This window comes from Bos indicus x Bos taurus, chromosome 16 (assembly GCF_003369695.1).
Source record: "Bos indicus x Bos taurus breed Angus x Brahman F1 hybrid chromosome 16, Bos_hybrid_MaternalHap_v2.0, whole genome shotgun sequence".
In the NCBI taxonomy this organism is placed as follows: domain Eukaryota; kingdom Metazoa; phylum Chordata; class Mammalia; order Artiodactyla; family Bovidae; genus Bos; species Bos indicus x Bos taurus.
In genome coordinates, this window is record NC_040091.1 from 36794696 (window position 1) to 36812169 (window position 17474).

General features: G+C 38.8%; 1 protein-coding gene across 5 annotated transcripts in view; it reads left to right on the plus strand.

Moving 5' to 3' along the window:
- Positions 1 to 17474, plus strand: part of C16H1orf112 (chromosome 16 C1orf112 homolog) — a 50927-nt gene that overhangs the window by 11026 nt on the left and 22427 nt on the right. For 4 of the 5 annotated variants that reach the window (XM_027564759.1, XM_027564760.1, XM_027564758.1 and 1 more), the window contains exons 7-10: positions 2521 to 2605; positions 4504 to 4642; positions 10207 to 10287; positions 15512 to 15576. In XM_027564759.1, coding sequence (XP_027420560.1) covers positions 2521 to 2605; positions 4504 to 4642; positions 10207 to 10287; positions 15512 to 15576 — 370 coding nt within the window. Of the gene's footprint in view, positions 1 to 2520; positions 2606 to 4503; positions 4643 to 10206; positions 10288 to 15511; positions 15577 to 17474 lie in introns of those variants that run through there. The other variant, XM_027564761.1, reaches the window with a different exon arrangement.

The window sequence follows — 17474 nt, forward strand, 5'->3', positions numbered from 1 at the left end:
ATCTTTGGTTGCAAAGAATATAATCAGTCTGATTTTGGTATTGACCATCTGGTGATGTCCGCTGCTTTATTGACTACACCAAAGCCTTTGACTGTGTGGATCACAACAAACTGTGGAAAATTCTTCAAGAGATGGGAATACCAGACAACCTCACCTGCCTCCTGAGAAATCTGTATGCAGGTCAAGAAGCAACAGTTAGAAATGGACATGGAACAACAGAGTCATTCCAAATAGGAAAAGGAGTATGTCAAGGCTGTATATTGTCACCTTGCTTATTTAACTTATATGCAGAGTACATGATGTGAAATGCTGAGATGGATGAAGCACAAGCTGGAATGAAGATTGCTGGGAGAAATATCATAACCTCAGACATGGAGATGACACCACCCTTATGGCAGACAGTGAAGAACTAAAGAGCCTCTTGATGAAGGTGAAAGAGGAGAGTGAAAAAGTTGGCTTAAAGCTCAACATTCAGAAAACTAAGATCGTGGCCTCTGGTCCCATCACTTCATGGGAAATAGATGGGGAAAAAATGGAAACAGTGAGAGACTTTATTTTCTTGGGCTCCAAAATCATTGCAGAAGGTGATTGCAGCCATGAAATTAAAAGACGCTTACTCCTTGGAAGGGAAGCTATGATTAACCTAGACAGCATGTTAAAAAGCAGAGACATTACTTTCCCAACAAAGGTCTGTCTAGTGAAAGCTGTGGTTTTTCCAGTAGTCATGTATGGATGTGAGAGTTGGACTATAAAGAAAGCTGAGCACCAAAGAGTTGATGCTTTTGAACTGTGGTGTTGGAGAAGACTCTCGAGAGTCTCTTGGACTTCAAGGAGATCTAAGCAGTCCATCCTAAAGGAAATTAGTCCTGAATATTCATTGGAAGGACTGATGCTGAAGCTGAAACTACAATATGCTGGCCACCTGATGCGAAGAGCTGACTCATTTGAAAAGACACTGATGCTGGGAAAGATTGAATGCGGGAGGAGAAGGGGACGACAGAGGATGAGATGGCTGGATGGCATCACTGACTCAGTGGACATGAGTTTGAGTAAGCTCCAGGAGTTGGTGATGGACTGTGCTGCAGTCCATGGGGTTGCAAAGAGTCAGAGACAACTGAGCAGCTGAACTGAACTGATATATTTAGTCAATGTTCAAAGTAGGTTGTTTCTCCACAGTGATTAGCAAAGAAAGCTGTGCAACCTTGTACCTTCTAAAGCAGTAGCTTTCAGAATTTTTAAGCTATAAATTCTTAGTAAGAAAGTTTTCATTCCTTCCTGAAACACATAAATACATGTGTATGTGTATGTTTGTGCATGTGTATGTATATACTACATTTATTTATTGTATGTGAAATAATGTACTCTATTATAGTCTATTTTATTTTTAAAAAGTGCTGATTGCTCCTTCATTCATTTCATCACTTGCCAAATGCATCATGACCCAGAGTTTAAGAAACAATACTCCATAAAGGCAAAGTTTGCATTCATAACTTCAGCATAAGGAGAGTAAGTTGGTTTTGTACAGTATTATAAGGTACCTTTTGCTCTGTAAAAACCACCTCAAAATCTGTTATATTGAAGCAACTACTAGGGAGTTCCTTGGGGGTCCAGTGGTTAGGACTTGGGGCTCTCATTGCCGGGGCCTGTGTTCAGTCCCTGGTGAGGGACTGAAAATCCTGCAAGCTGAGTGGCATAGCCCAAAAAAAATGAGAAGAAAAATAAAGCAATTACTGTTTCATTTATTCACAGTTCTGAGTATTTTTAGGCTGGGCTGAGGTGGGACAAGATTTCTCTGCTTCACAGGGTGTAACTGGCTCACCTGGGTGTTTGTGGCCATTGACCTTACTCATGAGTGGTTGTGAGCAGAGGGAGGAATAATGTGCTGAGTCAGCCATGTGTACCCCATCATCCAGCAGGTTAGCCTGGGATCAGCTACCTGCTGATAGCTTCAGGGGTTGTCAGAGCAGCAAGAGAGGGCAAGCCCCAGTAGTCAGGCACTTTAAAGTCTTTGCTTGCCTCACGTTTATTTTTGTCCTGTTGACCAAAGTAAGTTATATGGCCATGCCTGGGGTCTGTGGAAGGGAACTGCCCAAGCTCATGAACACAGATAGGGGGTTTATTGTGCTTACTTTTACAAATTATCTACTACAGGCAGAGTAGAAACCTTAATAAGTACTGTACAAATTTGTTTTGATTCTTCTTTGTTAGGTTTTCTTTCCTTAGGAATATATCATTTTTTATTAGAATCTCTGCAGAATATTTCAGTTATAATAGGGCACAAATTTTATTCCACTGAACATTTTTCATTTTATTTAGGTCATAGAGTAGCTATAAGCATCAAACTTAATTTTCCATATTTTATAAAAACTCTAAATCAAAAGTGTGACACTTTATTTTGATGTAATTTTTTAAAACTATATTACTTATTTTAACAAATGTTAAGATCATTCATTAGATATTTTTAAACTCACTCCATATAATAGTTCAATGTCCTAAGAGTTCTGTTCTCTTTCCTTGTAGTTATTCATTCATTGTTGGATATCTGCTCTGTTATTTCCAGTATGGACCATGCATTTCATGCCAATACTTGGAAATTTATAATTAAGTAAGTTTTTGTTTTGTTTTTACTTTTTGTAATACATTTTCTATATCCAAAGTCTTAATTATTTGTAATTTTCTTAGATTGCATTTAAAACATTTTGTATGGGTTTGTGTAATATTTACTGACACTGCTCTCTGATAATCCAGATATTGTACATGTAACTCCCAAACTAAATCTTACTTCTTTATCCTGCCATCTCTAAAATTAAAAAAAAGTTCTACTCAGTTAGCTAGTATATCTGAAATAATAGGGCATGGGTCTTAACCACTTGCCTGCTGCTGCTGCTAAGTCACTTCAGTCGTGTCCGACTCTGTGCAACCCCACAGACTGCAGCCCACCAGGCTCCCCTGTCCCTGGGATGCTCCAGGCAAGAGCATCCAGGCAACACTGGAGTAGGTTGCCATTTCCTTCTCCAATGCATGAAAGTGAAAAGTAAAAGTGAAGTTGCTCAGTCGTGTCCGACCTTCAGCAGCCCCATGGACTTCAGCCTACCAGGCTCCTCCGTCCGTGGGATTTTCCAGGCAAGAGTACTGGAGTGGGGTGCCATCGCCTTCTCTGTGCCTACTGCTGCTAGTGTTTAACTATCAACTATCCTTTTTCCAGGCTTAGGTAAGTTAATAATTAAGCTGAATACAGTCCCCTCATTATATGCTTTTGAGTTGTTTAAGTTTAATTCCATTTATAATTTTAACTAGAATGTTATATGAAGTTGCTAGTGTCCATAGCATTCATCAGATTCTTGAGGGTGGAGGGAGTATAGTTGAGATATAAAAATGGTTAAGAACCTCTACTTTATACATATGCATAAAACATTAAAGATCAGTGTAATACTTTCAGGTCTTGGGTGCTTTTCTTGCACCAGGTTATTACATTGCCAACAAGTAATAAATAGTGCAGTGGTTAAAAGTGTCAACTCACAGCCATGCTGCATATACTTGAATCTTTTCTGAAATCATTTATCCTCTGGAAGTCCTAGGCAAGTTAGTTAACTTCTCTGAGCCTTAGTTTGCTCATCTGAAAATGGAAGTTATAACAAAAGTACCTTCTTTATGGGGGTACAGTGAGAATTAATTGAGTTTATCAGTTTGAAGTGCTTGGAACTCTGCAAGGCTAGTGAAGTACTCAGTGAGTTAGTCATACTGCTGTCACCATCAGGGCTTCCCAGGTGGTACAGTAGTAAAGAATCCGCCTGCCAGTGCAGGAGAGGCAGGTTTGATCCCTGGTCTAGGAAGATCCTCTGGAGAAGGAAATGGCAACCCACCCAAGTATTCTTGCCTGGAGAATCCCACGGATAGAGGAGGCTGGTGGGCTACAGTCCATAGAGTCGCAAAGAGTCAGACACGATTGAGCAACTGAGCACATACACCATCACCATCAAATATCGTCTACTCTTGCCCACTTCTGATTCATATTCTATTCTTCATTCAGACTGATCTGCTTCTAAAAATGTCAATCAAATCATATCACTCTACTGTTTAAAATCCATCCAAGTTAGAGTAGATGTCTCTGTTGTAGCACTCTGAACTTCACCTTAGCATTTGTCACAGCTGCAATCCATCAATTATTCTTACATTATTTAGTCTTCTCTTTTGTGTTGGACCAGAAATTTCATACAGACAGGGCAGAGATTGTGTCTTTTCATTCACTCCTCTATCTCCAGGCCCTCACAGACTCCAGTGTATAGTAAGGGTTCAATTAATATTTTATAAGGAGAAATTAAAAATTAGCAACTTAAACTAATATGACAACTTCAGAGGTAAAGTCAGCATGTCTTAATTATGCCATGTCTATTATAAATGATGCATTTTGATTTTTTATATGTTCTATCAAATCATATTTTATCGTCCTAAGTTACTTGATGTGTTACTTGTGGTGATTATATTTTCTTTTTATTCATTTAGGCAGAGCCTTAAGCACCAGTCGGTTATAAAGAGTCAGCTGAAACACAAAGATATAATTACTAGTTTGTGTGAAGACATTCTTTTCTCCTTCCATTCTTGTTTACAGTTAGCTGAGCAGATGATACAGTCAGATGCACAGGTAAAAATATGGGCTGACAGCACTGTGAACAGTAGCTCCTTCTCCTTTGACAGTTATTACTAAATCTATGGATCGATTTACCAAAATGGGTTTTAATTTGTTTTGTTTTTGTTTTCAACCTGTGAGATTATTTGTAGCCCAATATTACTTTTCACCCAGAATGTTACATTGGACTCCTGTAACTCCTCTACTTTCATTCTCTCTACAGTCAGTCTGTCCCTGCCTTTTTAAATACTCACTGGTTGGTCAAGACATTCTCCTCAGAATCCTTTCAGTCTTTTCTACTCTTACACAGAAGTCTAATTCCTTATTGCTACTTTTATTTAAGGTTGTCTTGAAATAGCCACAGTGAACCTTTTCTTCACCAATCCATTGCAACTTGTAGAGAAGCAGTATACAGATGTGTGAATGTGTGTGTATCTGTCAGTCTTCTAAACTTGGCTTATACTTATATATATTTATATTGATTTCAAAAAATTATAGTGCTGGCATCAGTTTTATAAAACATTGTATTCTAAAAATTTGTAATATGCTTATTAGGAATTACAGTTTATTTTTCTATAACTATTATACATAGTCTGTTCTCAGACTAGCTCTTTAAAGTTTAACTCATAATAGTCCTAAATTATAGAACTAACCGTACTCATGACTTAACATTTATAACTAATAATTTCAGTGTGTTGTTATTTTTAAGTTGCTAAGTTGTATTCACCGTTTTGTGACACCATGGACTGTAGCACTCCCCATCCTTCACTGTCTCCTGGAGTTTGCTCAGCTTCATGTCCACTGAGTTGGTGATGCTATCCAACCATCTCATCCTTTGTTGTCCTCTTTTCCTCCTGCCCTCAATCTTTCCCAGTATCAGGGTCTTGTCCAATGAAGTGACTCTTTGCATCATGTGGCCAAAGTATTGGAGCTTCAGCATCAGTCCTTCCAGTGAATATTCAGGGTTGATTTCCTTTAGGGTTGAGTAGTTTTATCTCCTTGTTGTTCAATGGACTCTCAAGAGCCTTCTCCAACGCCACAGTTCAAAAGCATCACTTCTTCAGTCCTCAGGCTTCTTTATGGTCCAACTCTCACATCCATACATAACTACAGGAGAAACCATAGCTTTGACCATATGAACCTTTGTCAGCAAAGTGATGTCTTTGTTTTTTGATACACTGTCTAGGTTTGTCATAGCTTTCCTTCCAGAGAGCAAGCATCTTTTAGTTTCATGGCTTCAGTAACTGTCCACAGTGATTTAGGAACACAATAAGATAAAATCTATCACTGTTTCCCTAACTATTTGCCATGAAGTGATGGGACTAGCCAGGCTTCAGCAATACATGAACTGTGAACTTCCAGATGTTCAAGCTGGTTTTAGAAAAGGTAGAGAAACCAGAGATCAAATTGCCAACATCTGCTGGATCATTGGAAAAGCAAGAAAGTTCCAGAAAAACATCTATTTCTGCTCTATTGACTATGCCAACCCTTTGACTGTGTGGATCACAATAAACTGTGGAAAATTCTGAAAGAGATGGGAATACCAGACCACCTAACCTACCTCTTGAGAAGCCTATATGCAGGTCAGGAAGCAACAGTTAGAACTGGACGTGGAACAACCGACTGGTTCCAAATTAGGAAAGGAGTACATCAAGCCTGTATATTGTCACCCTGCTTATTTAACTTATATGCAAAGTACATCATGAGAAACGCTGGGCTGGAAGAAACACAAGCTGGAATCAAGATTACTGGGAGAAATATCAATAACCTCAGATATGCAGATGACACCACCCTTATGGCAGAAAGTGAAGAAGAACTAAAGAGTCTTTTGATGAGGGTGAAAGAGGAGAGTGAAAAAAGTTGTCTAAAGGCTCAACATTCAGAAAACTAAGATCATGGCATCCGGTCCTATCATTTCATGGCAAATAGATGGAGAAACAGTGGCTGACTTTATTTTCTTGGGCTCCAAAATCACTGCAGATGGTGACTGCAGCCATGAAATTAAAAGACGCTTACTCCTTGGAAGGAAAGTTATGACCAACCTAGACTGCATATTGAAAAGCAGAGACATTGCTTTGTCAACAAAGGTCTGTCCAGTCAAGGCTATGGTTTTTCCAATAGTCATGTATGGACATGAGAGTTGGACTATAAAGAAAGCTGAGTGCCAAAGAATTGATGCTTTTGAACTGTGGTGTTGGAGAAGACTCTTGAGAGTCCCTTGGACTGCAAGGAGATCCAACCAGTCTATCCTAAAGGAGATTAGTCCTGGGTATTCATTGGAAGGACTGATGTTGAAACTGAAATACTTTGGCCACCTGATGCAAAGAGCTGACTTTGAAAAGATCCTGATGGTGGGAAAGATTGAGGGCAGGAGGAAAAGGGGACGACAGAGGATGAGATGGTTGGATGGTATCACCGACTCAGTGGACATGAGTTTGGGTAAACTCTGGGAGTTGGTGATGGACAGGGAGGCCTGGTCTGCTGCAGTTCATGGGGTCGCAAAGAGTTGGACACGACTGAGCAATTGAACTGATGGGACTAGATGCCATGATCTTAGTTTTTTGAATGTTGAGTTTTAAGCCTGCTTTTTCACTTTCCTTTTTCACTTTCATCAAGAGGCTCTTTAGTTCCTCTTTGCCTTCTGCCATTAGAGTGCTATGAGGTTGATATCTTTCCTGGCAATCTTGACTCCAACTTGTGATTCATCCAGCCTGGCATTTCACATGGTGTACTCTGCATAGAAGTTAAATTTTCAATGGTAAATGAGTTAAATATTTTTCCATAGGTTAACAATAACATCTCTTCCTGTCGTAGACCTGTGAATGGATACAGGAAATTCCTTTGTCCATTGCTCTTTGCCCAGCAACTGTGGGGGTGGGCATGTGAGGATTCATTCAGTTCCTAAAACTGGTCACAACTTCTAGGGCCGGGATGATCTGGAAAGAGAGACCTAGAGGAGGGTGGGAAGTTTGAAAAGGGCTTCTGAAATTGGTAAGAGGGAGTGAGGAGTAGCTTTAGGAAGAGGCAAACCCTTTCCTTCTTGCTTGTCTTCTTTTTATCTATCCTCCCCTCCCATCCCTTTTTTCCTTTTCTGTCCCCACTTCCTTCTTTTACCCTTTCTGATTCCCCTCACCTTGCTGAAAGGAGAAGGTATTTGCTTAACTATCAGTGGCAGAAAGGATGCTCCCTTCTCCTCCTTTATCCTGTACATTTATATCCTCCACTGCAGCCTCCTCTTTTCCCAGTTTCTATCTTGCTTATCTTGACTCCACAGATCCCCCAGTTAGTATTTATTCAGAGAGTAATATTAGACAGATTCCTTGGAGAGAAGTGAGGTGGAGAAAGCTGAAGCCACCGTATAGTCTATAGTGGAAGAGGAAAGAGAGCTCCTGAGGGTACCTGATCAGGATGGCTGTTTGTACATAAGGTATATAAGTTCAGTGCATATAAACTCCTTGTATATGAAAATCAGAGAATTGTAAACTTTCCTAAATGTCCAAGTAGATTTTCATGTTTTTCCTTACTTGTTTTTATTTATTTGGGATTCATAAGAGTAACTAGCACTATTTACTGCTGTCCATTGCCTGAAATGGAGCTTTGAAAAAATCTCTATAGTTTCTCCATTCTTAAGTCTAAATTTTAAATAGCAATGCCCTCTGCTGTTTGCTATTGATATTTATTGAGGAATCAAACTTTCATTAAACTCTTCCAAGCAGTTTTTTCACCTTGTTTTTAAAAACATCAGAAGGAAACCACTAGATTTCATAGGTAATATGCTGTTTATGGAAGCATATAGATGTATGAGTTCCTGAATTACGTAGTTGAGGCTGCTATATAACAAATGATCACAAATGACTGCAAATCACGTGGCAGATTTATTCACTCGCAGTTCTAGAGGATAGATCTCTGAACAAGCAGGACCTTGTTCGCTTGCAGACTCTGTGGGAGAGTCCGCTGCATCCTCTCTCTTAGTTTCTGGCATCACTGGCATTCCTGGATTTGCATCTGTACAGCTTCAGTCTCTGCTGCCATCATCACAAGGTATTCTCTCTTTGTCCCTTCACATTATCTTCATAATAAGGACACCAGTCATGTTAGATTAAATGTACATCCTACTCCAGTATGACCTCATCTTAACTGATTACATCTGTAATGTCCCTACTTCCAAATAAAGTCACATCCTGGGGTTTTGGGCATTAGGACTTCAACCTGTCTTTTTAGGAGACACAGTTCAACCCATGACAGCTCCTATAATGGATGTTTTCTCTCTTAAGTCTTGAACATGGTTTCAAAATCAACTATTATGTATAGACTTTGTAGCAAGCTTTTTCATCACCAGTAATTTAGACAGGGAAAATTTATTTGTAAGGCTCTTAGATATAAATTTGTACTATAATTCTTATTTTTACTAATGTAATGCTTATAGAAAGTTACATTCAGAAAAACTCATTTTAAAATCTGTTGCCTATAGTTGGATTTATTGCTCACTACATTTAGACTTTATCAGTATTTTTCTTTTATCAGTACTTTAAAGAAAGGAAGAATGGCTCAATATTTTGAAACATTAAACACATAGCACACATTCAAAAATAATAACAGGATTATACAAATTGTTTTGCAGCTTGATTTTTTACTGAATCTATCTTGAGGCTTTCTGTATCCCTGAGGGTATATCTACCCAATTCCTTTTAATAGCTTTATGCCACTACTGTTTATGAATATACCTTGGCTTTATTTAACCATTCTCCAATTAATGGAGAATGGTTCATTTCAATTTTCACGACATAGAAAGGATACATTGCATACCTATGCTGGTATTTCAATAGAATATATTTCCAGAAGTGGAATTGCTACTGGGTCAAGGAGTTTTAATGCTCAAGCTTTTAATAATAATAATAGTAATGCAAAGAGGGTGTTATTTTATGCTCCCATAAATGTTAAAATGTTTATTACTACACTTCCATGTCAACACTGGAATATTATCAGTCTTTTAAATCTTTGCTAATCAAATAGTCACCTGTCCTCCAGCTTCAAAAGATATGTAATTAGGTTGTAATTTGGAGGTTTTCAATATTACTTATTGGAAATTTTGTTGTTTCTTTTCTACAACCTGCCTTCTCATGTCTTCTATTTGTTTTCTTTTATAGCTCATTCTTTTATGGGTTTGTAAGATCTTTTTCTTGCAGTCCGTGGAGTCACAAAAAGTCAGACATGACTTAGTGACTGAACAACAACAGAGACCTTTTTCTTTTGACCATTTACTGATCCCCATATAGCAAGGGACAGTTACGATATTAAAGTTTGTTTCACTGTCAGATCAATCAAATATCACCTCTTTTGCTGTTTTAGATTATTTTCAGTAATACAGACTAATTTTTTGAAATATCTCTATAATCATTGGGTGTGTTTTGTATTGCTTCTAACAGTAATTCAGAGAACAATTATTTTCTCATGGAAAATGTTTCCACTCTGTGTTTATTAAGAGAGATTTTTAGAAAATCCTGTCTCGTATACAGTTTTAGCTAATTTCATGTTCTTTTCATATTTATTATGCTTTCTTATTTTTTTTTTTGAAACAGGATAATGCAGACTACAGATTATTTCAGAAAACACTCAAATTGTGTCGTTTCTTTGCCAACTCCCTTTTGCACTATACTAAGGTAAAGCTTATTTTTTTTATAATGCATGAATGTGAAATCTACAATACATTGTAAGTTATCCTGTTTTTTAATTCCTGCCAGAAACAATCTCTTGAAGTTATTTTGTCGAGTATATTTTGTAGGGTTTTTGGTTTAATATTGTTTCTTAAATATTGAGCATCTGTTATATCGTTTAGGTTGCTACCATCATATTGTTACTAGTTTTATTCAATTTTCTGAAAAATTTATTTTTAAGTGTAAACAATTATTTCTAGAGGCACAGATCAGTTTTTTTTTTTTTTAAAGATAATTCAGTTTATCTTTACTATTGATAAATTATTTCTAAAGTAGGTTGTTAAAGTTTAAATGTTAAAGTTTAAATATTAAAGTTTAAATGTTCAAGCTGTATAATAATTTTAAGACCTGTGTGTTTTGGAGTTGTCAGGGTAGCATAGTGATAGTTGAAGATATATGAACAGAATAGGTAAGTTGTCAAGGAAGATTATTTAGAGAGAAGAGCAGGGGATACTTAACAGCAGCCAGTGAAAGAAATAGCATTAATGTTAGTAATTTAAAAACTATTGTTCATGTTGAATTTGTTTTTACCCTTGTCTTCCTCCTTTTTTGACAAAAAGAGAAGGATCTTCAGTGACTGTTTATTAGTCAAAATTCCATGACAGATACACTGACTTCTGACACACTTGCCACCCTGGTTAGTGTGCTGAGTTTGTCCTCTGGGCCACAACCACTTACCGTGATTGATTGCTCTGACACTGGGTTCCCTGCAGTTTGCAGTGTATGTATTTCAGTGGCAGGGGTTCATGACAGGGAGGTCCTAGCTCCAGTGGTACTTTTGGGTAGTTACCCATCTGATATTTGCTGATATGGAGGAGGTAAAATGTGCCTAATTATACTGAAGAAGCTAAAAGTTGATCAGTTCTATGAAGACCTAGAAGATGTCCTAGAACTAACACACAAAAAAAGATGTCCTCTTCATTGTAAGGGATTGGAATGCTAAAGTAGAAAGTTAAGAGATACTTTGGGTAACAGGCAAGTTTGGCCTTGGAGTGCAAGTGAAGCAGGGCAAAGGCTAACAGAATTATGCCAAGAGAATGCACTGGTCATAGCAAACACTCTTTTTCAACAGCACAAGAGGCAACTTTACACACGGACATCACCAAATGACCAAGACCGAAATTTGATTGAAAACGTTCTTTGTAGCCAAAGATGGAGAAGCTGGATACAGTCAGCAAAAACAAGACCTGGAGCTGCCTGTGGCTCAGATCACCAGCTCCTCGTAGCAAAATTCAGGCTTAAACTAAAGAAAGTGGGGGAAACCACTGGGCCAGTCAGGGATGACTTAAATCAAATCCCCTATGAATATACAGTGGAGGTGACAAATAGATTCAGGGGATCAGATCTAGTAAAAAGAGTGCCTGAAGAACTATGGACAGAAGTCCGTAATATTATACAGGAGGCAGCGAACAAAACCATCCCAAAGAAAAAACAATGCAAGAAGGCAATATGTTTGTCTAAGGATGCTTTCAAATAGCTGAGGAAAGAAGAGAAGCAAAAAGCAAAGGTGAAAGGGAAAGGTACACCCATCTAACTGTAGAATTCTGGAAAATAGCAAGGGGAGACCTGAAGGCCTTCTTCAACGGACAGTGCAAAGAAGTAGAGGGAAACAGCAGAAAGGTTAAGACTAGAGATCTCTTCAAGAAAATTGGAAATACCAAAGGAACATGTTGTCCAAAGATGGGCACAATAAAGGATGGAAACGATAAAGACCTATTAGAAGCAGAAGAGATCAAGAAGAGACTGAAAGAATACACAGTAGAACTGTACAGAAAAGACCTTAATGACCTGGATAACCATGACAGTGTAGTCTCTTACTCAGAGCCAGACATTCTGGAGTGTAAAGTCAAGTGGGCCGTAGGAAGCACTGCTGCCATTAAAGCTAGTAGAAAGATGGAATTCCAGCAGAGCTATTTAAAATCCTAAAAGATGATGCTATTAAAGTGCTGCACTCAGTGTGTCAGCAGATTTGAAAAACCCAGCAGTGGCCACAGGACTGGAAAAGGTCAGTTCTCATCTCAATTCCCAAGAAGGGCAGAAGTAAAGAATGTTCAAACCACTGGACAATTGCACTCATCTCCCATGCTAGTAAGGTTATGCTCAAAATCCTCCAAGCTAGGCTTCGATGTTATATGAACCGAGAACTTCCAGATGTTCAGGCTGGGTTTAGAAAAGGCAGAGGAATCAGAGATCAAATTGCCAACATTTGCTGAATCATAGAGAAAGCAAGGGAATTCCAGAGAAACATCTACCTCTGTTTCATTGACTACATTAAAGCCTTTGACTGTGGATCATAACAAACTAGAAAACTCTTAAAGAGATGGGAATACCAGACCATTTTACCTGTCTCCTGAGAAACCTTTTTGTGGGTCAAAAAGCAACAGTTAGAACCTTGTATGGAACAACTGACTGGTTCAGTATTGAGAAAGGAGTACGACAGTGCTGTTTATTGTCACCCTGTTTGTTTAACTTATGTGCAGAGCACATCATGTGAAATGCTGGGTGGGATGAGTTACAAGCTGTAATCAAGCTTGCTGGGAGAGATAGCAACAACCTCACCTTTGCAGATGGTACCATTCTAATGGCAGAAAGCAAAGAGGAACTAAAGAGCCTCTCGATGCCAGTGAAGGAGGGGAATGAAAAAGCCAGCTTAAAACTGAATATTAAAAAAACTAAGATCATGTCATCTGGCCCCATCACTTCATGGCAAATAGAAGGGGAAAAGGTGGAAGCAGTGACATATTTCCTTTTCTTGGGCTCTAAAATCACTGTGGATGGTGACTGCAGGCATGAAATTAGAAGACGATGGCTTCTTGGCAGAAAAGCTATGACAAACCTACACAGTGTGTTAAAAGCAAAGATAACATTTTGATGACAAAGGTCCATATAGTCAAACCTATGGTCTTTGCAAAGAGGCAGAGCCAAACCAAAAACAACACCCAGTTACTTTGCCAACAAAGGTCCGTCTAGTCAAGGCTATGGTTTTTCCAGTAGTCACGTATGGATGTGAGAGTTGGACTCTAAAGAAAGCTGAGTGCTGAAGAATTGATGCTTTTGAACTGTGGTGTTGGAGAAGACTCTTGAGAGTCCCTTGGACTGCAAGGAGATCCAACCAGTCCATCCTAAAGGAAATCAGTCCTGAGTGTTCATTGGAAGGAATGATGTTGAAACTGAAACTCCAATTCTTTGGCCACCTGATGTGAAGAACTGACTCATTTGAAAAGACCCTGATGGTGGGAAAGATTTAAGGTGGGAGAAGAAGGGGAGGATGATATGGTTGGATGGCATCACTGACTCAATGAACATGAGTTTGGGTAAACTCTGGGAGTTGGTGATGGACAGGGAGGCCTGGTGTGCTGCCGTCCGTGGGGTCGCAGAGTCGGACACGACTGAGCAACAGAACTGAACTGATGGTCTTTCCAGTAGTCATGTACAGATGTGAGAGCTGGACAGTAAAGAAGGCAGAATGCCGAAGAATTGATGCTTTCGAATTGTGGCGCTGGAGAAGATTCTTGAAAGTTCCTTGGAAAGCAAGGAGACCAAACTTAAAGGAAATCAACCCTGAATATTCACTGGAAGTACTGATGCAGCTTCACGCTGAGGCTCCAATACTTTGGCCACCTGATGCAAACAGCTGACTCATTGGAAAATACATTGATGCTGGGAAGGATTAAAGGCAGAAGGAGAAGAGGGCAACAGAGGATGAGATTGGTGGCATCACCAATTCAATGGACATGATCTTTGGTAAACTCTGGGAAGTGGTGTGGGACAGGGAAGCCTGGTGTGCTGCAGTTGATGGGGTCACGAAGAGTTGGACGTGACTTGGGAACTGAACAACAACAACATACCCTTTTAAAATTAGTTCTTTTCTTACAGGGGAAGTTTTAAAATAATTATCAGTTTGTTTTCTATATCCTATGATAACAATTAAAATTATTTCTTTGACATTCTAAGATATAGCATAGTCATAATGGATAAAGCTGTCAGAGCTGTACTTGAATCCCAACCTTACTCTTTTTTTGCCATGTGACTCAGTTTATTTGATAGTTAGCTTCAGCCTTTCTAGTCTATAAAATCGGGACAATAATGTCATTCAGTTCAGTTCAGTCCAGTTCACTCAGTCGTGTCCGACTCTTTGTGACTTCATGAATTGCAGCACGCCAGGCCTCCCTGTCCATCACCATCTCCCGGAGTTCACTCAAACTCACGTCCATCGAGTTGGTGATGCCATCCAGCCATCTCATCCTCTGTCGTCCCCTTCTCCTCCTGCCCCCAATCCCTCCCAGCATCAGAGTCTTTTCCAATGAGTCAACTCTTCACATGAGGTTGCCAAAGTACTAGAGTTTCAGCTTTAGCATCATTCCTTCCAAAGAACACCCAGGGCTGATCTCCTTTAGAATGGACTGGTTGGATCTCCTTGCAGTTCAAGGGACTCTCAAGAGTCTTCTCCAACACCACAGTTCAAAAGAATATGTCATTATATTTTTTGAAAAGTGAAAGTCTCTCAGTTGTGTCTGACTCTTTGTGACCCCATGGGCTGTAACCCACCAGGCTCCTTTATCCATGGAATTTCCCAGGCAAGAGTACTGGAGCAGGTTGCCATTTTTTTCTCCAGGGGATCTTCCTGACCCAGGGATTGAACCCAGGTCTCCTACATTGCAGGCAGATTCTTTATTGTCTGTGCCACCAGAGAACCCCCAAAGGGTTAGTTGGTCAGTCATGTCTGACAGTTTGTGCCCCAGGGACTGTAGCCCACCAGGCTCCTCTGTCCATGGAATTCTCCAGGCAAAAATACTGGAGTGGGTAGCCATTCCCTTTTCTAGGGGATCTTCCCGACCCAGGAATTGAATTTGGGTCTCCTTTATTGCAGGCAGATTCTTCACTGTCTTAGAGAACTAAAGTAATGTTTGTAAAGTCATTACATATCTACTGAGCACTTGGACATGTTCATTAAATGATAGCTACTAATTGTGGTTGTGTTGATTGTTAACAGTAAAGAATTTTAGGTGCTTAGCCTCATTCTCCTTTTTATTTTCATGCAAGAAAAGTTGTTTTCCCTATGTAACACATGTAGGATTTTATTTTATTTTGCATGCTTCTGATGAAAAAATATATATATTAGCAAAGCATATTGTGTACAAGGAAGTGAGGAGAGTTGCTTTATTTTTAGGAGTTTCTTCCTTTCCTCTCTGATTCTTGCTGTACGTTGCACCAGCTTTATCTTCAGATATACAGGTAAGAAGAATGCTGTATGACCATTAACATGTAATAGAGCCATTTGAGCCATGCAGCCCTTTAGTGTATGTCATTTAGAAATCAAGTATCACGTGTCATTTAGAAATCAAGTATCAATGTATGGCAAACACCACTACAATATTGTTAAGTAATTAGCCTTCAATTAAAAAAAAAGCAAGTATCAGTAATTTTTCTTAATGTTTTAGTGTATTTTTATATGCTTGCTTAAAAGTAATTAATGGAGATGGAAGCTTTTCAAGAATAGATTCCATATGAGTTTTATTTATGTTTATATTCTAACTAGTATTTTATACCCAAGTGATGAATAATTGGTCTGATAATAAATACCAGATGCAAAAAAAGAGGTTATGTTTACATGTATGTATTTTGTATCAGCATACTGTTTTTTATCTTAATTTTTATTTTACTTCTATGAGATTTAAGTCAAGTAGTACTTGACTCCATCTTGGAAAAAAAACGAGTTACAGAAAGTGCATCATAATTTAGATAAGGGCCGAATGACATCTAAAATTGATGGTAACCTCAGAAGAACCCTTGATTTGACACTAAAGGACTCTCAGCTAATTCATCAGCAATCCTCTTATGTTTCCTTAATCCATTTAGTCTCCTAGACAGCTTTTCATATCTCTTCTTCTTCAAACATCTTAAATGTCCAGTACCATCTCCCCAGTTCTGGTTGTCAGTGTTGTCCCTCTGTGTCACTTAGAAAGATGGAAGCAATATAAAGAGAACTTCCACATTCTTCTTCTGACACATCTATTATTCTGCCTGTATCTCGGCCCACATATTTCCTTGTTCCCAAGAGTGAACTGACTGTGCGCCTGAGGCCAGCCACTATTTCTGCATTGGATTTCACCCTCTCACATGCTCAGGGACCTCACTATCACAGTTGTTCCTTTTCCTTCTTAGGTCATCAGTCCTCCCTGCCTTCTGGATCATTCTCATGAGTATACAGCATGCTGTTCCTCCCATCTTAAGAATAACATAAAGCAGTCTCAGCTCTGCATCCTCCTGCGAATAAGCACCTTCCCCTTATTCTACATTTGTTACAATAAGACTCCTAAAAACAGTTGTCTATACCACTGTCTTTTTTGAAGCTATTCCAATCAAACTTTCCATTCTAACACTTCACCAGAACAGCTCTTGTTAAGGTCATCAGTGACCTCCATGTTGCTATGTCTAATGGACAATTTTAGGCCTCGTCTTATGTAATCTCTCAGCAGTGCATAACCCTATCGTTTAGACTCTATTCTGTCGGCTTCCATGCCACCTCCCTTCTCAGCAGGTTCCTCCTCGTCTTTCCAGCTACTTCAAGTTGGATGTGCCCCAGCACTGAGTCTTCAGGCTCTTCTCTCTTCTCTGTAGTCATTTAGTCTCAAGACTTTAAATCTATATCTCTTCCCTTTAATGTCTAACCATCAATTAGGACTGATTCCAACCCCTATCTTCTGACCCTCCTCACCACCCCCCACCAGGCTTCCTCATTTCAGTTTAAGTAATAACTTGGTTTTGCAAATTGACCAAGCCAAAAAACCTTGCTGTCATCTTTGATGTTTCTCTGCTCTCTTATGCCTCATCTAGTCTGTATTCTAGAGGCGAGTTCTGTCCGTATAACCTTCAGAATAAATATGTATATATGCAGTATATAGAAAAGGGTTTTCTATTTCATAGTTAATGTTCCCATTTAGTTTAGTTTATATTTTCCAATTTCTCTGTCTCCGTTTTTCTTTTTTGATGTTCTTATTCAAGCCTTTATCAAGTGTAGTAAAAAAGCTTTTGTAATACATATATATAAATAGTGTGTATAATATATATATTTTAGAAAACTTACGAAGTTTTGCCTAACTAAAAAGTTTATGACATTTTGTTTCCACTTG